This window comes from Phaethon lepturus, unplaced genomic scaffold (assembly GCF_000687285.1).
Source record: "Phaethon lepturus isolate BGI_N335 unplaced genomic scaffold, ASM68728v1 scaffold15784, whole genome shotgun sequence".
Classification (NCBI taxonomy): domain Eukaryota; kingdom Metazoa; phylum Chordata; class Aves; order Phaethontiformes; family Phaethontidae; genus Phaethon; species Phaethon lepturus.
The window spans coordinates 87,898-115,860 of NW_010536680.1; the positions used below are offsets into that span (position 1 = coordinate 87,898).

Genomic DNA, 27,963 nt, shown 5'->3' on the forward strand with positions numbered 1-27,963 from the left:
TGGCTTTATATGTAGCAGCTGCCATGCACGATTATGATCATCCTGGTCGTACAAATGCTTTTCTAGTGGCTACAAATGCACCTCAGGTAAGAAATTCTTTAACCATAAAATTATTTGTCTGTATCTGAAATCAGAATAATGAAAATTCTTCTTTTATATATCCCTACTGTTGAGCCCATTTAGGATCATTTGCCCAATTTAAGAAATGGGGAAATCAATTTGTACTTAACTTGTGAAATACTTTCTTTTTTCCTGATAAATGCCAATGTATTTTGTATGTATTGGTTGCGTACGTGTGTAAAGATAATTTTCAATTTACAAAACTGAAAATAATAACATAAATCAATACAGGTGAGAGTCAAAAATTATTTCATAGAGATCTGGCCCTAGGACTGTTTAAGCAACTACTTCATGCATATCTTACATTTTGGGAGTCTTCTGAAATCATAGTGGTATCTGCAATTAGCATAAAAACACAGGTTCCTCTAATAGTCCAATTAAGTGCATTGGCTAATCTCTGTATTTCAAATTAGTTCTTTATGGTAAATAGCCATTACCTTTTAAAGGAGGTTGAGTAAAAGAAGAAGAAAACAGCAAGGCATCCTTGCTTTTATCTCCCATATTCAAATTCATTGTTAGAACAAAGAGTAAAAAGAAAGGATATGCTATGCTCTTCAGGATCTGAAACGCTAAGACAAAAGAGGTGAAGCAGAGTAAAGCTAAACAAAATAGCAGATAGGAGGAAAAAAAAAGAGGTTGGGCAGAGAAGAATTGGAAGCAAAAGCACTGAAGAAAAGATGCCTAAACTGCATGGCAATATATTTTTGTCTAAACAGTGGAATATTATCTGGGGAAGAATATTTATGATGGCTATTTGGATCTCTCTTAATAAATCAGAGACAAGAAACTTTAATAATAACAACCTCAGCAACGACAACAATAATAATAGTAAATCAGAAACCAATACAACTTATCAGGAGATGGAGACTTTAACAGTGAACTTTCCAGTCAGTTTTCAACAATTCCTTATTGCAAAAAAAGTTTAGGGTGTAGGCAGTTACATATTTCTGCTGAAAACAGTAAACAAGCAAGAAAAAACCAAACAATGCAGATATTCTTCTCCAATTTTCAAAAATAAACACATTAATTTTGTTAATAATCTTTTCCTTTCCTCAAAACATAAAGATTATTTTTGCAGTTTTCCAAAGAATTTTTTCAGGTCCAATTTAATATTTATTTAATTAATTATTTTCTAGGATGTTTTGTATAAACACGGGAGTTGTGAGTAAAATCTACTACTGTTTTAATATTTTAATTAACTCATTTGCAGTTAAAATTTATTCATCAGCATTAAATGTAGCACACTAGTGGTACTCCACACCATTTTGCATTAACCATAGTTCTTATATGCTTTGAAGTTCGTTTGATGTTTTTTTCTTAAACAATACTGGAATTAAGAGGAATGAAAAGCATATACATAGATCTGAGTTTTAATTTGGGTTTGGTTTTTTTCTTTTTTAATTGTCAGTGTGTGTGCTCCACGCATACTGCCAAGAGTGCAAAGTGTACATTTTAAGTCATTTGTGTATGTGTGCCTACAGTGTGAATGTAGATGTCACTAAGACATTGTTAAGGACTTTTAAGGAAAGAAAAAACTTTGCTAATTGTTTGTTGGGGTTCTTTTTCTCATCTGCCATTTTTGTTTCAATTTAACCCTCAAAACTAGAAGGCGAAACATCATTTCCAGTAGTTTTGGTGGTGTTTTTTTAAGTTAAGACTTGTTTCTGACTAGCACTTAAGCTTCAGAATATTTAATTATAAATTTAAATCTTTACTTTGTCGTTTATGATTTTTTTTTTATTCTTTTTTTGTAGGCTGTTCTCTACAATGACAGATCAGTCTTAGAAAATCACCATGCTGCTTCTGCCTGGAATCTTTTCTTATCACGACCAGAATACAACTTTTTATCAAACCTTGATCATGTAGAATTCAAACGTTTTCGTTTCTTAGTGATTGAAGCAATCCTTGCCACAGATCTCAAGAAGCATTTTGATTTCCTTGCAGAATTTAATGCCAAGGTTTGTTATATTTTACTGTCTGCACTGAGATGGTCATGATACACTGATGTTAGTGTTGCTGCTCAGTAGTTGTTAGTATTAATAACTTACATTTAAAGTTTTATATTATTTAAAATTAAGTTACTAAAAAAATGCAAATAGAGTATTTCCTTTGTACAAACCAATTATAGATTGTTTGGTAGATTGCCTAATAAACCTAGCAGATGTGACACGGGGACCCACGGGAGACCTCAATCATATCTCACATGTCCATCTTCTAAAAGATAGTCAATTACTTTTTTTTTTAGCCATATAAGACAAAAAATTACATAGATAAATGAATGAAAGTGTCTGCTCTGCAAAGCCTGAAAACATAACATTAATTATTTTAACTTAATTTTTAAAAATGTATATGCTCACCCCAGGTCAATGATATCGACAGTCATGGTATCGAATGGAGCAATGAAAATGATCGCCTACTGGCCTGTCAAATATGCATCAAACTTGCAGATATTAATGGCCCAGCAAAAGTTCGAGACCTGCATCTGAAGTGGACAGAAGGCATTGTTAATGAATTTTATGAGCAGGTGGGTATGGAAGGTGTCATTACTTTCTTCTAGTGACAGGCAGATGATCAATTATTTGCATTACTAAATGTATAACTAAATTAAACATTATTCCTTGTGTTAAATCCTCAAGTAAGGTATTTCCATCTTCTCTTTCTGAATACTGAAAATTTATTTTTACAGGTAACATACTAACATAATCTTTTACTTCCTATTGATTGTGTTAGAAGCTTGAAAACAACTTCCCTGCAATGTCCATTTTTCAGATATTAGTTTATTTTCTTTTGTTTCTGGTGTGTGGTTTGTTTTGTGGGGTTTTTTGGGGGTTGTTGTTTTTTTTTTTCCTAAGGATGATGCTGGTAAACCAAAATAACTTCTTCCACTTTGGGAAGTTAAGTTCACTGGAATGTCTCCAGGTCAAAGAATATGTATATGTCCTGGTTTCATCTGGGATAGAGTTAATTTTCTTCATAGCAACCACGACAGTATAGATTCCACAAGACTGAAATGTATATTCATTTAACTCTTAGTGCAAAGACAGAAGATATTTCAAATCTTTCAAAATTAAATATTAAAAATACACATTAGTAACTAACAGTATTGAAATGTAAATAACATTTTTACAGTGGAACTTTGATAAATAATCCTATCAAGATTAACTGGAAAAAAGTCTGAAAACTGTTTGCCTATTTTTACATTTACAACTTCTGTAAGCCCCCCAAAATATATTCTACATTTTTACTCTGTTATTTTTCTGTAGTGAACTTTCTGAGGAGTTAACTATTTATGAGGCAGCAACCAAGGATTGAAAAATATTTTTCAAACAGGAAGATAAAAGTGAACAACAAAATCACTTGGGAGATTTAAGCAGTAGCAATAATAATCTGAAGTGCTTACACTTACTGTAAGACTTTAGTATTCTAAGTTGTTCTATTAGGAAAAACTTTTTTGTGAAACAATCATTACTCAGCAATTGCAGTAAAATCTCAGCCTATCCTGAAGCAGACCTGTAAAGGCAGAGGAGTAGGAGCTCCAGTAGAACTAGGTCTCCATCCATGCACAAGGGTTTCTCGCAGCAAAGCTGAAGGGAGGATTATGGACTATGCAAGTATGAGCCATAATGTGTCTTTATTTCAAATTGGCCTAATTACATTTTCACTCACTTAGTCTAAACTGTTATTGCCTCTAGTAAAAAAGATACAATCCATGTGACATTTACTTTGTTCCTTAAAAGTAATTTTTAGAATAAAAATTTAAAGTTAATTTTGCAAGAATTTCTGATAATTTTTTTTTTCATTTCTTTTTCAGGGTGATGAAGAAGCAAGTCTTGGATTACCTATAAGCCCCTTCATGGATCGTTCTTCTCCACAGCTTGCAAAACTGCAAGAATCTTTCATCACTCACATAGTTGGCCCCCTTTGTAATTCCTATAATGCAGCTGGGTTGCTTCCAGGGCAATGGGTTGATGAAGAGGAGGAGGATGCAGAAAGTACTGAAGATGATGATGGAGCACAGTTAGAGAGTGATGATGAAGAAATGGAGGATGATCTCATTTTAAGTAAGTTTCTGTACTTCAGTGGGCACATATAACTGTCATTTAATAGATTCAAACATAGCAATGATGGTTGAAATTGTGTACTAAAAATACTGTAGATTTTGCAATTATGCTGCTTCATAAATTTTACTCTTATAGCAAAATTTTTGTTAATACCAGGAGACTTGCAATTTCAAACAGAAACTCATTGTTATCTTTTGCCAGGTCACTATAGAAATTCTGAATTAAGTATCCATGTTTTTTGCTCAAATTTACATCTCTCATAACATGCCATTGGTTTTGTATGTGTAAAATATAATTACTTTGAATCTTAAATGATCCAATATACTTATAATTTTACAGAAGCTCAAAGAAAAAAAGGTAGACGAATATTTTGCCAACTAATACACCATCTCAGTGAAAATCACAAAATATGGAAGAAAGTGATTGAAGAGGAAGAAAAAAATAAAGCTGAAGGAGCTAAACTGCTGACTGAGATCTCCTCTTTACCTCAAGCAGATGAAATTCAGGTTATTGAGGAAGCTGATGAAGAAGATGAGCGACAACTAGGAGAAGAAAAGACATGCTAAGAAAACTTCAGTGGTGTCCAGTATGATGATAGCCTATTGTTTTTTCACTGTGCTGCCTTTAGCTTGACACAGTTCACATAAAATTGAAAGGCCTTAATACTGTGAGAGGATTTCTACTCTAGTGGAATCCCACTCCTATGCACTTTCGCCACACAGAATATGAAACTTTATTCAAAGATTGAGTATTGTATACCCTGATGCAAAGTTCTTTATGCCTTAGTTGGTGTAAAATATCCTGATATAATGCTGCCTTGCTGAATATGGAACTCTCATTTTCCTTGAGGTACCTGCAATTTTTAAAAACATTCAGTGACTTCAGTTACCAAAGTGGCAAGAACTTTTGCTAAGAAGGAAATGTGGAATGAATCCTGAAATTGTCTTGATTGTTTATTTCATGTTGTTTTTGAACATGAATAAGAAAAAGTCCGTGCCTATATGAAAACTCTGTTACTGCTGCAGTGCAAGCCTGTTGTGGGGTGTCTACTTAGTGCAGTAGTGTGCTTAATGTAGTCATCTCAGAGCAACTGTTCAAGGACTGTGACAGAAATGCTGAATTCTGATATTTGTGGTTTAAAAAAAGAAAAAATCCAGGTGCATCTATTTCTGATGCTTTTTATTATTGTGCATAATCTGATGTTTTATTTTTGCAGAAAATATTCAGGTTTGCAGTGGGTGTTCATGATAATTCACTGAGTACAAGGCCGTTATCATCTGTTGCCTTGCTGTTTTGTGGTAGAACATTAAAAACCTGTTCAGCTACTTAAATTACTAAGGAATTTTATTCTTTTAGTAATAATGCTATATTTCCTGCCCTTACTCAGGTTCCTGATTAAAAACAAGCTGACCATATCATAGATTTTTATCTTGCACCAATTTCCGATATTAAATTTTAAGGAAATAAGATCGTATTTCATTTATTCTTTGTATGTAAAACTTTAGGAGAATTAAAGACTTAAAAAAAGAGAAGACATAAACTACTGCTTCAGAATGGCTAGTGCATTTTAATGTGCCCCACATCTTTTCTTCCATCACAGACATAGCTTATATTGCCTTCAAGTTTGACGTACGTCCTGAAATATACATATGGAAAGCAGAAAGTGAAAACTTCGTGTAAAGCCTAATAGTAAGATAAACATCACTGTACTATATTACATTTTAGATTGCTGAGTTTTTAAATAAGAAGCATACACATTCCACACAAATGTATTTTTAGGAACACTACCATTGTAGGTCTAATTGAGGGGGGTGTGGAGGAGCATAAACTAGGCCACAGGTATGTGAGCAAACCACAAATAAAGCTAGTTTTAAAAGTGCACCTTTTAGTACTAAACATTTATATGCTGTGCAGTTGAATTGAATAAAAACAAATGCACACATGTGCAAGTTGCTAAATGTATCTTAGCATATTTTGTGTTTACATTTACATCAGTTGACTTGAAAAAAGGTAACATTCCTAAGATAACCTTGTGTAAATTGTATTGCACTATTTTACACAAACAAATTTTTATTCTGCTCTTTGATTGGCCAGTTTAAATAACTGAAAGGGATTATTTTTTTATATTCCACTAATAAGCTTTTTGTTGATCGATTTACAAGACCACTAAGAAGTGCTTTTGCTATTTTATATATTCAGTGCCAAATTCCCTTTGCTGCCATTATTACTATCACTGCATTTTTTGTAACACAAGCAGTGTTAAAACCAGATATTTCTGTCATTAATAAAATGTTGCACTATTGAAGCTGGCACTTACTGATCATTCACTTGTATTTTACATTTGTTGTTCGTATATTTTCCTAACAGATAATTGGAAGACTACAGAAATTATGCTTGTTTCAGTATGCTGTATTCTCAGCATTTTGTGTTTAGCCTGTGTTTGTACATAAAAAAGCACTTTAATACTGTTTAGTTTCATTTTTGCTTTGACTGAAAAAATATGCAAATGAGATTTTCTAAAGTTACTGTTATATTATTTTACTTGACAGTTTTCCATTTACTTTCTTTATCAATAATCCTTAAACTGATTATTATAAAATAATATAAAGAAAGAATAAGAAGGTAAAAGTAACATTTTATCATTTACTAAACCATTGGCAGCATTTATATCTGGTGACATTGCCAGCAACTTTCTTATCTCAGGTTTCCCTTAAACTCTTTACAAATACTAAAGCCAATTTTTAAATTCAGAAACAAGTAACAAACCTCAGTGTTTAATAAACTATAATGCTAATATGTATTTCCAATTAGAAATTTTCAAGTTACACTAGCTTGCTTCAAAGATATGTTTAATTATGAATGTATTCAAAATCCACCTTAAAACGTCTGTTATTTATGTATACATAATATGTGACATTGTTACTCTATGAGCAAGGGGAAGAGAATGCACAAAAGTGGTCAAAGGTTGGTTCAGGGCATGTTTGCAGAAGTGGATGTAACTGTAACTGAAGGTGTCTTAATCTTTCAGAACCGGCAATGGAGGGTCATTTGAGTGTCGATTGAGCTGTTGTCAACAATAGTATATCTCCATATAAGGCATATCACTCTTATTCTGGTAACAACCCACTGAGAAATTACAGCCAATTTAGATCTGTGATCACACTTCAATTCACAGCTACCAAGGCATGCTAAGGAGCACAGAAAAGCACACAAAAGAACACACTTAAAATACTTTCCAAAGCAACACTCACCACTTTTTTCTGGTCAAGAACTAAGCCAAATTAGGCTACACTGAAGTTTATGCTGCTACAGTAGATATACCTTTTATGGATAATATTCTCAGGTTTAAGTAAAGTCTTCAGTCCCTTTCCTATCAAGAGTCTTCTGTCTCCTCGTTGCCTTCTTTTACAATGTATGTTGGATTACTTGCTCCTATGCATACAGTGCATACAGAACTAGACTACAAAGTTTCCTGTAAGGACCTAGTTCCCTCCATGCCTCTGGAGACCTCCAGATGTTATGGTGGTTCTAAACTAGTCAAAAGGAATTGCTTGGTCCTCTTCCTGTGAGTTGTTCCTCCGTGACAAAGACGGTGAGTCTAAGATTACAAATGAAAGGACTTGCATAACATTACTTCAGGTAAGGCCAAATTAACAAAGTTTGCACAAGACCTGATACGCTCTGTGCATAGAACCATTTCTCCTCTGTACTTCTTGAATTCAATTTTGACCACAACCTGTGGCAGGTGAATCAACAAAAGGAGTTAGCAGAATTCAAGAGCTTATAGCTCTGGTGCTTCCTTCTGGGCAGGCATAGTTGAGACTGGGCTGCTGGTTCCTCTAAAAGGATACACAGAATTTGAGTTAATCCAGTGTGTGGCACTAACACTCACAGGGCAGTACTTTCCCCTTTGTCCAAAAAACATTTGAAAAGGTGTGAGAGGTGCAGAATTGGAAGCATCTCATAGCTGGTGAGTGTGAGATCAGGAATCTCAGTCTGTAAGGCATGTTTTGGAGTAAAAGGATGGAATTAGCTTAGGTGATGAGAATCAGAAAGGAAAATTAGGAATGGCATGCACACACACATAAAAGATATGTTCTTATTCAGAAGACAGACACTGTTTATTGTTTTAAGCCAGTTCATTGTCTTCAAAAGAATACAGAAACAGGATATCTTTGGTCAGTCAGAATATTTGGATTGCTAGAAATTAAATTAAAATAGAAATGAAAGTTAAATTCTACTATTAATAATGATACAATTATCATAAGTTAAGTTGTGATGCAAGTTTAAGTAAATTGATTTTTTTTTTTCCTGTGGCCAATAAAGATTAGGTGAGAGAAAATAAATATATGAAGTTGATTAAATGAGGTACGAAAAGTATGATGCAGGCAGTGTTTTATTTTGCTTTTTTCCCCTCCAGCTTTCTTCAGAATTGTGTTTCTGGACAACTTGCTTCTCCATGTCTGTGTTGAGGCAAAGGAGGTAATGAATTGCTTTCATTTTTGCAATGAAGATTTTTCTTTTCGATATCTTCTGAAGTAAGCCTTTAACTTGCTATAAGAATCATACTGCAGATTTTCAGAGCTGGCAAAAGAATATAACTTTTAACTGGTCCTTATCTGATCTTAATTTAATAGGGCCATAAGCAATTAGTACTTTTGTTCTCTGCTAAATGAGAAAGAATAATGTCTAATATTTCAGAGGAAACAGGAAAGAAAGATTATGGGCTAAGCTTCTATAGGATAAACATTCCAGTGCACTTGAGTTTCTAGTTGGCAGTGACCCTCCTGGCATAGTGTACATGCCCCACATCCTTACAAATCCAGCTAATAGATACGGAACTCTTAAATGAGCAATCTGTCTCAATGATTTTGTTGTCCATTTTTTACTGTCATTTCTCTTAAGACATTTTTGGCTTAGACTTGAAATAATACTTTCGGTTAGTCTCATTTCTGTTATCTGCAATACTCTAAAATAATAGAGTAACTAGCAATTGCTTGAAACATCTGTCCAGAAATTGGCTGACTTTAAATGCTGCTATTGTGATACAGTCAGGATACTGAATAACAGATGCTTAGTGTATTTAAGTGATTGACACTTATTTGGTTCTGTGTGACACTACAGACACCCTTTAAAAAGGGCACAACACAACCAGAAATGCTTGACCAGAAGGTTTCTTTTGGAATCTGTACACTGTGAGTCATCTTTTGATTTCTGGACTTCAGGAGATCACAGGTGATAGCAACTGATGTCTATGATTGGTTCTACTACGGAGGCTATATTACCTGGCAGAATGTTACAATCTGTGAAATCTAAGTAAAGAGAGTAAAAATCTTATACAGAGGAGAAACCTTCTGCCTTTTGGTTTATCTGTGAGGTTTCAGAAAAATAGAAATGTGTAACATTAAACCAATAGATCCTTTAAATAACGGTGAGAGAGCATAGTGTTTCAAATGATTCCTACCATTCACCTTGTAATTCGTCCATGTTCTAAGTATCTTGCCAAAAACGAGGCGATGATTCACTTCTGACTCATTTCTACAGATCAGCAGAACCCTTTGCACCTTGAATGAGATCAAAGTCTTTTCATTTTACTTGCATATAAAACAAAGACTAATGCTTAGCGTAAAATGTAAGTATTGTACCAAAAATCCAAAGGGTAATCTTGACATTACTTATTGCGCATGGGGAGTGGAATGCAGACTTTGTCACCTGTGCCAGTTAAATGTGAAAACTTGCTCCTGTATGTGGTCCCTTAAATGGACTTAGTATATCCCTCTTTCTTTTATCATGACTTTCATCCGACTAGAATTCATTAGTATCTGTGATATTGCCAATTTATCTGACTCATATATTAACTAAGCTTTCTCTAAGTCAGAGAAGCGAATGAAGAAGCCCTCCTATTTATCTTTGAGAATGGGTTTGTAATAATTTTGTTCTATTCATCATAAATAAGGCATTACCAAAATACTGTTTCTAGTTTCAGATATCACACCCCAGGAAAAACATATCCATTAGACAGATTGCGGTATCCCAATACAGACCAGTGAGACTGACCAGAAATATGGAAGACATGGCCTAAAGAGAAAGGTTAAATTAAAGAGATTTTCCTAAGTCTAGAGAAAATGAGACTTAAGTGAGAAGTTCTAGGGTTTTAAATACTTAATAAGGCTGCTTCAAAGAGCAAAGTACTCAGAATAATGTTTTCAGTATTCATAGCGTTTAGGACAAGGAGTAACAGCTTTAGATTGCAAGAAGGAACATTTAGACTCAACGCAGCTAATTGTCTGAGGATTGAGAGGGCTGTGACTCACTGAAATAGATTGCCTTGGAGTATTAAAGAAGTCTTCAAAAACAAAAAAAAGGTTTGAAAAACATAACTCACTGAGATCCTTTCTAGACCTATTTTTAAAATACTAGGACTAGAGATCTAATATGGATCACTTTAAATACCAATAAGAAAATGTGCACAATGATGGAAGATAGTCAAGCAATAACATTCAAACAACAGGAACTGGATATGTCAACTGAATCTCTACTTCAGTGGATATTAAAAGCTTTTCATTTACTGAGTATTTAACTGGTAATGCATCTCCCACCAGAAATAGTCTTTTTATTTGTTGAGGGAGAGATCAGAATCCTTCTGAAAAAAAACAGGCAAGGCTTGAAGCTCAGCCAGAGTTAATATTCTGTCTAGTTTTCAGCATATGAATAAATGGAAATGCAGTAACCAAAATGTTTTTTAAAAATATGATTGTCTAAAGTTAGTTGGCTAAAGCTTATTATATTTTAAGTATTTGTCAAGCTATATGGTCTTCTGTAGATCTTAAGAAAGTGCATACCTAAGACATTGGGAGGTGTTGGATGCTTTTGAAGATTATGCTTAAACTAATGTTCTTTGTAAGTATATAAATTGCAAGTGGGGATTTTTAGATAAAATTTAGCCCTTAGCACTTAGTTCTATTGCAATTAACCATGAATTATTCTTACAGTCTATTTTCAAATATATAATCATGACATTCATTATGACAGGAGGACTTTCAGTATTCTATAGACTATATCTACAATTTGTGATGAAGTAAATGCAGTATTAAGGTATGTTGCATTTCTGTCTATACTGTGACAGTTTAGATTGTACATTCTTTGAGAGAGAAATAGTATGCCTTTATACAACGTAAATTACAATGGAACAAGATCTGAAGATGCCTTGAAAGGCCTTTAAAAAGCAACTTCTCTGCTGCCAAAAAAGAGCAATTAAATTAACTTCCTAACCTATATAGGCACAAGAAGAGTCATAAGCACCTATATTCTTCCTGGAAAAATCAGGCGTATAAAATTCTGCTGTGATGCATGTTCACCAGCATTATTATTTTAACTGACCTTATTTTGCAGGTTGAAGAGAACAAAAATGGCACTTGGACTTCTTAGAGGGATGCACGTAGAGAAAGGAAACTTAATTACCTGAGAATAACTGCAATTCTTTAAGGTGTTTTATCCATAGTGACTCTATTACCTAACTTTCATTCCTTATTGGTATGAAACCCTACCTGGTTTACCTATATTAGTGAAGGACCTAAACAACAGTTCAGCCATCCTTTATTCCCTCATTTTAGAGAGGGTATGAGTGTCCACCCTGTTGTCTAGATGCTAATGGTCGGACTGATGTGCTTAAGCATCCTAACATTAACTGTAATGTAAAAAACTCATCTTTTTTTATACATAATATATTTATCATGCTTCTCATAAGTCATGGTTTATACAAATTAAAAATACCTAAGATTTTTAGTACAAGCGTAGAAAAGGAATTCAGCACTTGAAAACAGCAAGGGACTAAATAAGTTTATTCTGTTTTCTGGTATATTAATATAGGCTGGTCTGTGTGTGTATATATATATCTCTCACATGTAAAATTTTAGGCAAGCAGCCATCTGCTGCAGTAGTAGCAAACTATTGGATTAGATTGCACATTCCTGATATGCTCCATTATTTTAATGGATTTAATCTATTTGGAATGTTACTTATTCATAAGAATGTAACAAACGTAATGTCTCCTGAAGTCTGGCGGTCTTCCTAAGAACTGACTACTCTGAGTATAGGTTCTGCTTAATTCTAATCACATTGACATGGAGATAGCTGACAGCCTTCAAAAATATCTAAAGGGATAATCTAGATATGGAAGAATCTGCTGATCCTCAAATTGTATTCTATGAAAGGACAGAATAAGGCATAATATTTCCAAAACAGAAATTTAACTTGATCTTGATTAGACAAAAGGTTTGAATTATGAGGCCCAATGCCAAAAAAACACCATAGACATCTAGCTGTTATGAAAATCCATGTCTATACCTCCACAGAGCAATTTATACTGAGTTTACCTTTCAAATTCTTATTGAATAGTCCACTGTACTTGGCTGTTATCTTGTATTTTCATCATTCATTCATCACCCATGATGATGATCATTCATCACCCAGAGATAAATTCTGATCTGGCATTGTCACCATTATGATTATTTTTTCCCTGTTTATCCTTATTCCTTGTATTTTCCCATTCAAAGCATTGTTGCAAAATTTATGCAATCTTATTTTCACCCCTTTTTCAAAGTGATTCGACTATATTTTATTGTGTTGCCTCTGAGTGTGCTACTGTTAAGGTGAATGTGCTATTTTAACAACAACATATGTCTCATCTACTCACTGGTGCTTCTACAAACCATTAGGCTCAATTCAAGCTAAAAAAATTTCTCACAAATAGTTTATTTTCACTATTTTGACAGCCTGAATCAGAGTTAGATTCAGAATCTGATTGTGTAGCAGAACAACATACCAAATCTAGAAAAGACCTGTTTGCTATGTGAGCTCAGGCTGCTTTTAACACTTGAATAGTTAGCAGAGTTTGGAGGTCAGAGAGAACAGTACATTTTATAAGCTGCTGATTGAGAGAGGAGGGATTACTGTAACCTTATGTAGTTCACTTTTCATGCAGAAGATAGTGCAAAGTAAAACCGGAGCACAAGAGAATTGTCTGAGAACCAATTTTAAAATTTCTGTAACAATCCAGGAATAACTATCCTTACTACTAGTTAATACACCTGATTCTTCATCTAAAGTTCAACGTATTCACCTGGTTCTTGTCTACTTACTGAAAAGATCATTTATCAACTCTTTGTTCTCTGTTTAGATAGCTGTAGACTAATCAAGTCACTTAATCATGTGTTTGATAAACCAAGAAAATGAATTGTCTTGAATGTGTCACTAGCCAGTATGTCCTACAGTACATTTCTGTGGTGTATATTCTGGAGACATGCTTGAGCCTCCAAATTATCCAAAAACATTCTAACAGTGTGTCACCAAGTCTGAAATAATAAATCATTCTGAAAAGGAAGCATATCAGCTGGGACATGGTGCTGCTCTGATATGATCACATACTGTTTGGTCAGCCCATAAATCAGTAGTACCTTGCAGCAATCCAGAATATATAGCATAAACATATTCTAAGTAATTTTTACAGCTTTATAGGAACTCTACCTATTTTTTCAAATGCCCCTTCAGTTATAGACAACAAAACAGGACACAGTATTCAAGGAATGCTTGTGCCAACACCATATACATATATAGCTACTCTATCCTTACTCAATGTTCTATCAACACAAGATCTTTGGGCTGCACAGTTAAAGTTCATGTTTAACGAACACCCACCATGAGTCCCAAGCTCTTTTGGAATTACAGCTTTTCAATATAGATTTCCCTCATCCTATGCCTGTTCTCTGTATTATTGGCTCATAGACATCTGAATTTATATTTGGACACGTCCAAAAAGGCCAGAGTCCAAAAGGAAAGACCTTCCTTCTATTGATATTAGATCTGGCCCACAGGAGGTCAAAAACATACTCTATGAAATTAATAGATTGTAGTGTGAGTGTATGAAATGAATGTAGATCAACTGAATTCTTTTCAGGATTACAATTTTATAACTTCTGCAACATTACTGGAAAATAGTGACGCTGTATTGGGAACTAACCTGCAAGACGATGATGCTTAAGGAGGGATCACTAGAACAAATGCAGAAAGATCCATGACTTCACCTCTAACCGAGTCTAGTTATGGGCAAGGAACATTTGGAGAGAGGTGCTGAATACCACTGAATAGAGACTGTGCTAAATTCCTGCAGCGTAAAGTCAATGCACGTCAGATCATCCTGTGCAGTATTGTAACATTAGTTATCAACACTGCCTCCATTGTGAATGCAGAATTATTCTCCCACTTGGAGTACGTTGAAGTTTCCTTTGCAAGAAAATACAATGTAGAGGAAAGGGAGATGTGCACATCTGTTCAGCAGTTTTAGATTCAGCAAATATTCATGTCAGCAGGAAGAAGAAAGGAGAATGAGTCCACAAGCTTGCAGAATGGTTGTTAAGGGTAGGTTAATAAGCAGAGAAACTGCATTAGTGGGATGGCCATTATACAGCAGGTATCAATTAGGCCTCTCTTCCCTTGCAGTCTCATCCGTGCAGTTCTGCAAGAGCCTGTAACATCTCTAAAGCCAAGCCAAATATCTCACCTTGGACACTACTAGGAGCTGGTTTGATATTCTATTTAGACCATTTGCTTCAACAATCCTTGTTGATCATGATCTGCAAATAAATGAGCTCACCTTAAGCATCTTCATGCAAAGGCACCTAGTTTGTCCTTGGCACGCTGAGTAACTTCGGAGGTTTGGACCAGCCAGCAACACATTATTTTGAATGGCATGCCTGTTCTCTCAGCGTACACAGAAACTACACAGGGAGATATTTCTGTCCCTGTGGTGACAGCTATCCTCAACAAAACACCTGAAAATTTACCGGCTGTAAATTTTTACATGCCAGATCATGGTCTCACATAACCTAAATTATTGTGGGTCTACAGAGGGCATATTCACCTGGCTGTCTTTAAAGATGTCTAGGGCTTCTGGGCACTGTATTTCCCTTCACCCATAATACAGTGGCGTATCCCCATAGCAGAAAGAACTACTGGTTCTGCCCAGTGAAAAGGCAATTTTCTTTGCAGGTTCAGTTCGTGTTTCCTGCAGCGATACTCAAACCATGGACAAGGGAGATCACGGCTTCCAGGCATATTTTATCTCTCACTACAGATCTTAAACATGAGCAAGTTTTGCTCCTTTCCAACCCTGATTCTGTACAGAATTAAAAATTAACACATTTTTATGATACACTTAATTTAAGGATGAAAGCAGCAGGCTCTTTGTAAATTCCAGTCTGAAGTAGCACTTTGGCTGCTAGAGATACAGTGATTCCTGGTACTTAGTCTGAAAAATTCTGCCAATTCAATCCAGAAATGTCATCAAAAGAACTGTAATTAGTTTTCCAGATAAACCACTCATGCTTCATAATAATTTGTAAATAATTGCAAAACTTAGAACACCTGGTCTTTTTGCTTTCAATCTACTCTTTTCTTCTCTATTTATAATCTCTCTATTTAACTTAAGTGCTAAAGAGTAAGATTTTCTTTGGCATTTTTTCAATGCCATATATGACACGCTTGTAGTGTTCCCTTTTCAGTTTCTGGAGATGCTGGCATGGCCAAGGTTAACCCAGGAACTTAAGTTTAGCTATAGAGTTCTAGAAAGGAGGATTTAAGATACTGTGGTGGTACTGACTGCAGCTCTTGCATCACTGTTAAGAAAGGAATCTCCTGCTGGATGGCAAGACGCATTGCCCTGGGCCTGGAGTTAAGTCTAGAAGTAGATATAGGAATAATAGACTGTGTCTGAGAAATAGTGCAGAGGGCACCCATTCTCATGGTATAGAAATGGCATGAAAGAGGAAAGGCAAAGAACCACTTCTAGAGTTTCTGATTTAAGGCAAGTATACAAAACCAGAGCCAAGATGGAGAAAATAGATGTAGGAGAAACATACAGCAGCTGGTAATCTTCCTATTGGTATTACATTGTAGTTGGCTGTGGAGACCTTTGAATGGGACATAGTAAATTAATACAATGGTGAGCTGACTATCTTCTCCTCAATTAGCAGAATTTCTGTGATTATAGTCAGAAAAAACAACTAATTATTGCTCAAGGAGAAATTAAAATAATTAAGAATACAAAAGCAATTCTTAATCCTAAAATTCCTATTCCTTAGGAAAGACGACTGAATCTAGCCTGCATTTACAAATACTGACCAAGACCAAAAAATACTGCAAAGAACACTGCAATAATCTCACAGGAAGGGAAAAAAAGCTGAAGTGGATTTTTTTCCTGGACAAACTAGAAAAAAGAATGATTCAAAACTGTACAGGGATTGAGAGCAGCAAAGGTGAGCTGAGTATGCATTTTTAGCTACGTTTACAGCAAAAAGTCCTTCACTGCCTTTGGGAACAGCAGTGGAGTTACAGAGAAGGTACATGAAAGTTTCTTCTTGTGGTTGTGATACACCTGTATGTGGAAACAGTGCTTCTAGTTCTAAACTATCATCATAAATTCAAAGAGCTAACTCTGCAAAAGACAGAGATGAGAAGACTATAAATATTGGCGGGAATAAAGCTTAAGAAGATGGTGAAAAACCAAGAGAGCAATAAATGACATTATTATACAGAAACAGAGAGGTTACAACTTCAAGACATCTTTCCATAAGTATCTGCACACATTGTTTTAATCTAAAATATTAGGACATTCAAAGCCAGATAGGAAAAACTTCTGCAATGGGAAAAATCTTACCTCAACACATTACTTAATGTCTTTTTTTCATCATTAAATTCTACAACCAGAGAAAGATATTCTAGTTAATATATTAGCTTTTAATCCCAGAACAAGGTTAAGTAGCACCCAGCTGTGCTAGCTATTTCAGCTGTAGAAGACTCTTCCCCAGGAAATTCTGAACATCTGGCTAGCTACTGATGTTCATTACTAATCAATCCTCATACAATGGAGAAATTCCAGAGGACTGGAAAAAAACTAATATTATGTCAGTACTTCAAATTATTAAATTGGATCACTAGGATAATTCTGAGAGAAAATAATTAAAAAGTTGATACAGAGTGAAACATGTAAATACCACTAATACTGCTACAGATTTATAGAAAAGACAGTTTGTCAAATGTATTTGATTGCTTAAATGAGACCGTAAGTTGGCAGATAATGGTAGAAGTTTGGACTGATATTCTGAGGCTTTTATAAGGCGTTTTGATTTAGAAACCAGAACGACATATAATCAATATGGTTCTCATTAAATGGATTAAAGACTAGCCAGGAGTTATATCTCAAAATACATCAGCAAAAGGGAATTATCACTGGCCAGCTGCATTTCGAGTGCAGCCCCTGCAAGAACTGGTTCTCGATTTTTTTTTTTTTTTATCCTCTCCCCACTCCAATTAGGATTATTTGAATCATGTTTTAACAAAAGGATGTCCTAGAGTTCTTGCAACCCAGAAAGCAAGCCTAGATACTAACAAAACTCTGGCTATCTAAGAGCACAGGGTGGGATACAGGAAGAATTACCACGGGTCCAGGACTGTAGCACTGAACATTTCTGTTCGGTATTGATTCATACAGAAGACACCTAAATTCAGTAGATTCCACAATTTTTATTTAAGCATTCCGCTAGCACCCAACATCTACTTATGCAGCTATCCAGAAAAGCCTCAATCTTGACTCCCAAGCCCCACTGCTTGCCAGTATCTTAGGAGTGCTTTATTCGCAGCTTTCATGGTGTGCCCAATGCACAGCCATCAGGCTTACCTCCTTCCTCTGCTTTTTGAATCTTAAACCTTCTCTACAGAAAGGCGGTTATTCAGCAAGAGGAGTAGCCTGCCTTTCCTCTTCAGAGCACCAGGAACGTGTGTTTGAGAGGTTCTCTGTGGGACACGTGGGTCTGACTACCCTCAGACAAAGTAATTTAATTGGGACCTGCTGCATCTTAAGTCACCAGGCTATTATGTAAGTGGTCTGGAATTAGCCCTGTTTGATCCTTCTCTTTTGCTGTTTCAAAAGAAAGGAAGTATTTCTGCTCAGTATAAGCTGAAAACATCAGGTCAGCAGAAAAACACCAGTTCCTGCCTTTGAACTTTCCTGCAGCTCCAAGTTGAAGCATAAGCAGTATAAAGAGCAAGGTCCAATATTCAACCTTGTCCTTCAATAGCCATTTGCTCCATGGGTTTTGTTCTGAACCCTATTCTGAGGTCCCACCTCTCCCCACATGGTGGGGACTCAACATACTGTATTTAGAGTGTCAGGTTCTCCTGCAGGGCCTGCGTGCATAAATCTCCATCTACCAATAACCATAAAGCAATAGCTGTCAAGAGTGAAAAATGAAGCTGGCAGAATTCAAGAGTAGCTGTTGTGCCTATAACTTGTGCTTAAAATCCATTTAAAATCTGTTTCTCCCCACGCTATTCCACTCCCCCTCCCCAGAAAGATCTCTTTTCTGGTCAGGCTCACAAGCAGCTGATTTTCTTGACTCATAGGATAGTTGCATGTGACCCTGGTAACACAAACACTGTTTTTTCCAGACTACTTAGGCAGAGATTAATCATTACATAACGGCTTGTGTTGGGAGGCGATGGAGAACATGTGTCTGGAAATGCAATAAACTGGCAAAAAAGATTGCTGTAATTGTCAGGGGTATGACAATAATTGAACACTTTGTATATGTTAGTAAATGACAAGCAAGCCATAAAAGATCTTAAAAGTGAATTCACACAGTTATCTGATTCACTAGAAAATTATGACCAACCAGGAAGATAGGGCAAGGAGAAAGAAGGATTAAAATGCTTTAATAGACAATTTTACAGAAATTTAAAGAGATACCTTTAAAATCTTTTTAGCTATGTAAATTTAATGGACAATTATAAAGAACAGCTTAGCTGGAATAATGCAAATAAGATTTCCAAGTATAAACATTTTGAGCCATATTCTCCATGCTTATAAAAATATCCTGTCAAAGTAAAATGGCTTGCTAAGTAATTAAATATTAAAAAGCTGAATCAGAAGTTAGATTCAAAACAGAATTCTGGAGTGAAAACATCAACTTTAAACACAGGGTGTGTTTCACGTTTTTGGTTGAGGGTGTTTTTTTTGTGAAAACCAAAAAGAAACTGTTAACTTGTGCACAAATAGTCAGAATTTATCTGCAAGTCCTTTAAATTTCTGTTCTTCTGACATGAACACGTTTAGAAATAAGTGTGGATCCTCATCTGCAACTTGGAGCGTTGTGCTCCACCTGACAATCTGGACCCTCCTCTTCATCGTCTTTCTGCACAGATGAGGTATGGTTGTGGTTGTAATGTCATGCCTAATCTTGGTTTGAGGTCTGGAATCACACCATGAGGAAAACACAGGTGAAATCGTTGTAGTAACGAAGTGAAAAACAAAAACATTTCCATTCGAGCTAGTTGTTCTCCAAGACAATGTCTTCTTCCTGGATTGAAAAGAAGGTTTTGAAAAGACTTAAAATGTGTGTTATGACATTTTCATTCTTGTTATGAATAAGAATAGTCATTTCTGTGTGCTGAGAGGAGCTGTACAAACTTGGTGGTAGTATTCTGTAAGACAGGATAGGTGATAATTTATGGCAAGAAACAGATTTTAGCGAATTTGACCCTCTCACTACACAAATGTCATTGTAACTAATTCTGCCAAATTTATTTAGATAAGCTATTAGCTCCTTTATCTTGTCTTGAAGTGCCAACGTAGACACATGTTTTAGAAAATGATACTGTGGATTTCAGCCCTTCTCTCCTACTATTTTCTTAATTACATCTACTCCCAATCATTATTACCTGGAAATTATTCTAACTTGGTAAGTAGAAAGGTATGAAACGGGTCTGGAAAATGCCTTTAAATACTAGTTCCCATTCCATGTATGACTAGTTACAAGGAGTAAATGTGGTTGTGGAAGACACAGATGAACAGATAACAACATCTGGAACTGGTACGGTCAAACAGGCAAAAAGAAATGTAATGGTGGACTTCATCGAACCTAACTTTGGCCATTTTGATGATGTGCATCTATTCCAAGGGAATTGTCATGGCTCCTGTTATTGTTTGGAGAAAGGGTATCCCAGATAAGTAAACTAAGTCACCCTCTACACAAGGCTGTATCTTTCTCTGGACTGCAGAGGTAGCCCTGGCAGCTTATACAGAACACCTAATTTTTAGGTTGGTAATCATATCTGAGATAAATTATCCCCTCTTATAGGCATCAAAAGACAAATCCATAATGATTTAGGATTGCCAGAATATTTCCTCGGGACAGAATGCAGTGCTACATGCTGAGTCTCAAGCTAGTTCTGACCTAAGATTTCTGGTGCAGATCCAAGTGCTGAAATTTGAAAGGTGGTTGTGTAAATCACCTGTGAATTAGCAGCAAATGACTGTTAATTGTGAAACAAATAACACTTATGTACTACAATGATACAATATGTATAGATTCCTCAGATAAGAAAATACTGTGCTTTTTTCTTAGTTTATATAATAATGAGCTCATCTATATAAAAGATACTACGCTGATGTGTATCTCCAGTGTGCATTATATTGAATATCTTTAAAACAGCTGTTTCATCAGAAGTGTGGATATTTCATATCATTCTGTCCATTCCTGATTTATTGCCATCACTTATATGTTATGCATTTCTAGATTTATGAAAAGGGAAGGAATCACTCTTACCTAGTGAAAAAGGAATAAATGCATCTTTCTTGACAAACTGCCCACTGCTGTCCAAAAATCTCTCAGGAAAAAACACTTCTGGGTTGCTCCAGTATTTTTCATCAAAATGGACGGAGTAGAGGTTTGTAATGACTGTAGTGCCCTCAGGAATAGAGTAACCACGCACAACAGTATCTTTGGAAGTTGCGTGAAAAATACCTAGTGGAGCTATATTACAGAATCTTAGAACTTCATGTAGAACTGCCTCAGTGTATGGCATTTTGCATTTCTCTTCTAAGGCAGGCATTTTGTTTGGGCCGATGACTAAATCAATTTCTTTTTGAACTTGCCCTGTTAGGAACAGGAATAAAAGCTGATGTTTATTGTGTAATATCCTTTATTTTTTAATTCAAGTTATAAGGTATGTACTTTTTAAAGGATACTGAAACATTAAATCTCTTACATAAAATAAAGTAGCTTATAAGCTTTAAAATTTAGACTCTATATTCCTTATCCTGCTAGTAGGAATTATTACTAGCATATATACCACTAATCTTAATTTAAAAAGTAATTATTCTCAGTAAAATTGTGTTTTAACATACTTTTCTTTGCTTGTGTGTATTTTTATTTCTGGAGCTCTTCAAAACTAAAGAAACACGCAAAAGACTGCAAAGATAAAGTACATTAAATACTTGAGTTACTCAGATAACATTGAAATTAGCCACTTGAACTTTCCCTTGTCTAATTCTGCTATGATTTTCCAGAATTGAAGTCACAGTGTAAAATCATTCATTCCTAAACTGAAAATATCTGATACAATACAGTGAGAGTTAAGAGGGACAGGAGTCTGAATTTAACTGGAAAGGAACGAATTAAATCACTTTTTTTTAAATTAACTTCACAAGTTATTTAAATAATCTCCAAGGCATTCAAACTGCCTCTTCTTTTTCCTGATGCACTTTCTTTGTTGAAACTGCCAAACAGCTCCTAACTAAAACAAAGTCGGACTTTTACAATTCATGTAGAACCAGTAATGAAAACCTGGGCAATGCCAGAAAAATTCCACCAGAATCACCAAGTTTTTCAACCTGAAGTGACAATGTTTCATGTCAAAATAAAGAGGTGAAAAGCAGCTTAGCGAAAGTACGTTCGGTGATGTAGGCGTGTATCAGTGTGTATTGTACTACTTGGACAGAGAAAGCCTAAATAAATGAAAGGTAACAGTAATTCTTATTTTTACCCACATGAATTGATTTTGAATCCAAACGCATTATATCACAAGAACTGAGATCAGAAGATTATTCTAGGTGATCTCTACAAAATTGGACGATGCATAGGAGACACAAAACTACGAAGTTTTCTTGACCTTCATTGACAAACAGTATCTTGGTCAGATCTTAATAGAGAAGGAATGAGGATCTTTTTGTTTTAAGATATGAATATTGTTAGTGAGCCAGGACAGACTGATCAGAAACTTTGATTTAAGTGGACCTTTTTGCACTTGGGCTTTTTATATAATGTAAAGCATAAATATATTCTATTGACTAATTACGGCACTTAATATATTTTTAACTAAAATATGGACAATGTATATGTGCATCCTAAAACTTAAGTACATATAAAATCAGATTCCATTTTTTCATTTTATGAAACGTTTTTCTTTTTTTGGTAGATTTTCTTACTATACTGTGTAAAGCATATAGATGAATCAGTGGAACTCGGAAGCATAGAAGCAACATTTAATTTTTTTAAATCTACTTGTTTTAAATCGTCTGAAGTGTGCTGACTGGTTAAAAACAGCAATCACAAAGCTTCCACAAAAAAATTATTAGCTGTACTTAGTGAGCTGAAGTGACATACTTCTCTTAAATATGTCCCTCAAAGTTTTTAAAATTAACAACTCGAATCCTGTTAGATCTTGCTTTTAATCCTAGGCTAGAAGACAGTTTTCCTATTTTTTTATTTTTAATCAGTTTCCTCATGTTCAATTAATTAATCAACTAAATAAAATAGTTGACTAAATCAAAAAAAGAAAATTTGTAAGAGGTTATGGATCTCAGAAGATATTTGAGTGAACTTTGGTTCTAGTTGCTTAGCAAGGTATGTTAACCAGCTCAGTGAATATGGAACTTAAAATAATGATAATAGCAGCAACAAAAGAGCTTCGGCATCAACTTCTTTATTTAATCTAACTGATTTTCACTGTTTATAGCATGTCAGCTCTTGATATACATTATCATTACTTTCTAATTTTCATCGTTTTCAAGTAAAGCTGTATTGACTGAAAACGTAAATATAAAATTTTATCTCTAATTTTAAAATAATTGCTTTTTGTCCACCCAAATTAAAAATTAAAAATTATTCTCTAGCTGAGATGATCAGAAGATATAGAGTCATGCACCTACTACTCTGAGAAGAAAATATAATCTTTCATACATAAAGATATCTGGTTCCTATGCAGAACCTCAGATCTCAAGAGCCTTACAGCTATGGGTAGTATTGTTATCCCCATTCTGAAATGATGATGATGATGATGGTAAAATTGATGTTCCCAGAATATTCTTTGGTCAAAGTATCAACAGTCTCTTTCCCAGTTATCTTGGCCGCTCTTTCTCCAAATACTGCAAGTTCCTATTTGAGCTACACACTGGTGAGGTTTTGATAGCAAACTGGAGGCTGTGAAACAAGAAATGTGACTGTTCACTTCTAAAATCCAAACTTCCGCACAAAATGTCTGGGCTGACATTCAAACAGCTATTGCCGTCTTACTTCAGAATGACTGTAACACATCTTTTTATTTTTATATGCTATTTTTGTTCTTCCAAAAGTATAAATATACATGTCTGCAATACGTAAATCTATGGTGAACTGAGGCACTTAAGGATAGAAAGGAACTGTACTTAAACTGTTCTTAAACTGTTAACAACCTGATTTACTTTTTTGCTGATGTTTTTACATTTTAAATTTAATTAATTTCATATGTAGTTGCACTTGCTTATTATTTATTAACTATATAGATTAGTATATCTACCAACCAATATTATGCATCACAACACTAAGCTTAAATGTTAGAAATACTTTAGTGAAAATAGTAAAGCTTCATGAAAACATATGCACAAAATAATATGCTAACATTTTATCATCATACTTGACTTTTTATGTCCTCTTTGTCTGCACATAAAATAAGCTTTTCACATCTGTCTGTAGTATATTTAGTAAATTATATAATATAATTATATAGACAAACCTTCCTTTTTGGTTACGACTATGGATGACTGCACCACTTTGAAAAAGCATTTTAAATCTGCAATAGGAAAGTGTATCAGTTCCTCAAAATGTCAAAGTTCTTACCTTGAATGTTTGGATAAAGAGCCATAAATAACACTGCCCATCTTAAAACATTTGTTGTGGTTTCTGTTCCAGCTATGATGAGTTCTCCAACACAGAAAATTAAGTTTTCTCTTGAATATGTAGATTCTGGATCATTTTCATTGCAATCCATCTCATCTAAATATGCATCTACAAAATGTCGAGGTGACTGAGGCTTCCTATTTTCAGAGACACGTTCAATAAGGTCATGAAGAAAGTCATAGACTTCAGCTGCGTTTTTAAACAGCTGCTGGTGTTTCCCAAATGGCAAGATACCAATCCAAGGAAAAGCATTATATAAAAATACAGAGGCACTAGCAGCTAATTCAATATTTTCACTAAAAATCTCAATCATGTGCTGAAATTGAGTATCTTCGTATGTAAAACGTTCTCCAAAAATAATCAAATTAGTAATGTTTGAAACAGCATTTGTTATCAAGTGCTTAAGATCAAATGGTCTGCCTTTGTATGTATCAATGGCATCAAGAAAAAACATAGATTCTTCTGAAATTTTGTGTTCAAAGGACCTTTGACCATATCCAAAAACTCGAAAGGTATTTACAGCTAATTTGCGATGTTCTGTCCATCCTCTGCCATATTTACTGTTCAGTAAGCCTGAAAAAATATTTTGACACAGTATTTTATGCAACGCTTTATTTTTTCCCCGTAAGATAATAAAATTAGTTAATAAGACAAAAAATGAGACAAAAAATTACACACATCTTGCTATGAGTGACAATCCTTTCCAAATAATAACTTTAAAGAAGCATCAAGTATTTTATGAAAGGAGTTAAAGAAGTAGAGAAAACTGCTAAAGCAGGTATTTCATGTGATCACAAACCCAGCTAATGGACAAAAATTACATTTTTATATAGAAGACATTAGCACTTACCTCCCATGTTTGTCAGCTTCTTAAACAAGGAAAGAGATGGTCTATCTGCAAAAATTTCACTTTGATGAACAAGGCATTCTTTTACTGCATCATAGCCATTCAGTACGATAGCAGATATACCTCCAAGGTCAAGACTGAATATCTTTGGGACAAAAAAATAATTAAAAAATGTAAAAATGCTATTGCAACCAAATCTTAACAACAAATAATGAAAGCAATTAAGTACAAACAAGTAACGACAAAGTGAAACAACACTAAACATCAATGCAAAATACAGACTTGAATGAGCTTCAGCAGGGCACACCGATAACCAGAGGGGATACAACTGTGGCATTAGACAGTAGAGTCTGCTGTGAGCTAATTCACGCTGTCAAAAGACAGAGGAAATTACCCCACACTACTTTCTGTGCTTTGCTGTGCACCTACAGTGACCAGCTCTCTAACGCAAGGACTGGGGATGCTTTCATATAGTCATGAAAAAAATGTGAATTTGGTACCACACTGCATATTTTTCAGAAAAAATATACTGGCCCCTAACATTAGTAGATATAAGTAAGTATATATTTAGATGCGTACAATATAACTAGATATTATTAGATATAAGGCATAGTTTTTATGTAAGAACTAGAAATAAAGTACATCTATTGTCTATTTTCCTAATTTGCCGAGACTGTTTCCAGGGGAGGGAGGAAAGCTTTACTACCCCACCTGCCCCGCCTCCCTGCCTTAGAAAAGGTAAATCCCAATAGCTTAATTTGGTTAAGGGCACTACGAAGCCCCAAGTTCATATCGCGAAGACTTCCAGCAGGTCACTTAGTAATGGCAGACGCAGAAGTGGTGTCAGTTGTGAAACCAACCGAGCTGCACCCAGCCCTGTCTACCTCTGAAACTGGACACCAGCTGACTTTGCACCGGCTCCCAAAGAACCATCAGATGATAGAAGTGAGAGCCATGATGACAGCCAACAAATGATAGCATAGCCCAGCTAGTCCCATCTCCTGTTTCCAGAAGTGGTCAGCACTAGGTGCTTTAGAGAAAGATGCAATACATCCTGCAGAAGGCACATGCAGGATAAACAAAACGGAAGTCTTATGCTAAGTTTTAAAAATTAAAACTGAAGCTAAACTTAAGACTGAAATCCTGTATCCCTTTCCATACTTTTCTTAGCATTACAAATCGGTATTTTTCTCTCTACAACTCCCTAGTTTTCCCTTCCTCTCAGAGCTGTTGACCTCCAGAATATGAAATAGTGTTAGCCTAATTACACATTCTGCGACAACTTGGTTGTCCAGCACTGGAACAGGCTGCCCAGGGAAGTGGTGGAGTCCCCATCCCTGGAGGTATTTAAAAGATGTATAGATGTGGCGCTTAGGGACATGGAATAGTGGTGGATTGGCCAGTGCTAGGTTAGTGGTTGGACTCACTGCTCATAAGGGTCTTTTCCAACTTCATTGATTCTATGACTATTTTGTTTTAGCAGACTTGTTATTGTCACTGTTATAATGGCTCTTCTCTTTTATGTGACAAGAAGACACTCCTGATAGATTTCTGCAAACCATTTGGGAGTTTTGTATATTTTGATCATAGCTTATTTATCTTTCTTCCTATGTTATACAGAATTTTAAAAAGAATCCTTTGTCTGTATTTTTCCAGGGCCCCCCCAAATGCTGATCTGCTGTCTTCAAGTTCCCTCAAATTCTGCAGGATCCTTTCTGACAGCAGGTGACTAGAACTACATACAGCCTTCCAGGCAAGTAGAAAGCTTAGTTTATTTGATGACACATTTTCCTTCCTATTTCCATTCTATTTGTCCTAGTGTTTTGCCTGAAATACATTTACTTTTTTCTATTGCCAAAAAAAAAGATAATAAGCCTATCCTTTTGTTTCTACCATTTAGCACGCTTTTAATTTGCACACTTTGCTTTCCTTCTCATTCATGAGAAGACTGTGACTGTTCCGTTTCTGCTGTAGCTTTTGTAAATGACCCGGACCAAAGCTTTAGACAGACTTAAGTTCTAGCAACAGTTTTATTTGCTTGCTAGGTGTGTTAGATTTAAACACTTGTAGCAGTCTGAAGGACGTGATTTGCTAGACAGCCACTGTTTGTCAGACACAAAGCTTGGTCCTTCACAGACCTCCAGTGATAATCCTGCTAAGTAAATAATTATTACTGTTATTATTATCACAGCTGTGATAATAATCTTGAGACGTACAGGCATGCTGAATGGCTGGCCACGGGGTATGTGCCGGCTGGCCAGCTGCTACCAAAACATACGCACGCATGTGCACATTTATGTATCCGTACGCATACATGCTTGCAAACGCTAGTGCCTGCCTGCCCTTCCCTGCTAGACCTAGTTTGCATTTAACATTTATGAAGCTTGTAGGAATAGATTGTTTACTTGCAACTGGCTGATGAAAAGAGACACCTGATACATAAGAAAGTATGAAAAAATGAAAAAAAAAAAACCATTCTTACGTAGTTATACTAGTTGACTGTGAGTATTCCAAATATCCCACTGAAGGTACTTTTAAGCAACGTGTGTTCAGTGAAAATGCTGCCATTACCCCAGTGCCTGCTACTTGGCTGTTGTAGTTTTGTTAATTTTAAGCCCTGTTGGCGCGTCCAAGACTTGTGGGCGGGAAACGAGCGAGTTACATCCATTTGCAGCAGGGCACCAGCTTAAGGATGGTACCAAAAAACCGCAGTACAAGCGGGAGGCAGGCCGGCAGGCAGCCCCTCTCCGCCGAGAGGGAGCGCGGGCAGGACAGCCGTGAAAACTCTTCTCTGTCACGGGTCTCTCCCTGCTCCCGCGGCAAGGCCTGACCGGAGCACCGGTTTTGCCAAAAAACTCTTACAGCCCCAAAGCCTGGTGCTCCGGAT

General features: G+C 35.5%; 2 protein-coding genes across 2 annotated transcripts in view; one reads left to right on the top strand and one right to left on the bottom strand.

Moving 5' to 3' along the window:
• PDE3B (phosphodiesterase 3B, cGMP-inhibited) overlaps positions 1–5,347 on the top strand; it is a 93,238-nt gene extending 87,891 nt beyond the window's left edge. The window contains 5 exon segments of the mRNA XM_010286231.1: positions 1–86; positions 1,875–2,078; positions 2,483–2,644; positions 3,932–4,181; positions 4,521–5,347. The exon segment at positions 1–86 is cut by the window's left edge and continues 31 nt beyond it. Coding sequence (XP_010284533.1) covers positions 1–86; positions 1,875–2,078; positions 2,483–2,644; positions 3,932–4,181; positions 4,521–4,747 — 929 coding nt within the window. The 3' untranslated portion in view covers positions 4,748–5,347.
• Positions 5,348–19,415: 14,068 nt separating this feature from the next.
• Positions 19,416–25,221, bottom strand: LOC104620107 (vitamin D 25-hydroxylase; the record flags this gene model as incomplete). Its single annotated transcript, XM_010286229.1, has 4 exons — positions 19,416–19,591; positions 20,840–21,169; positions 24,170–24,802; positions 25,080–25,221. Coding segments are annotated over 4 exons (1,281 nt in total), but the record flags the coding sequence as incomplete, so codon positions are not given.
• Positions 25,222–27,963: the final 2,742 nt, after the last annotated feature.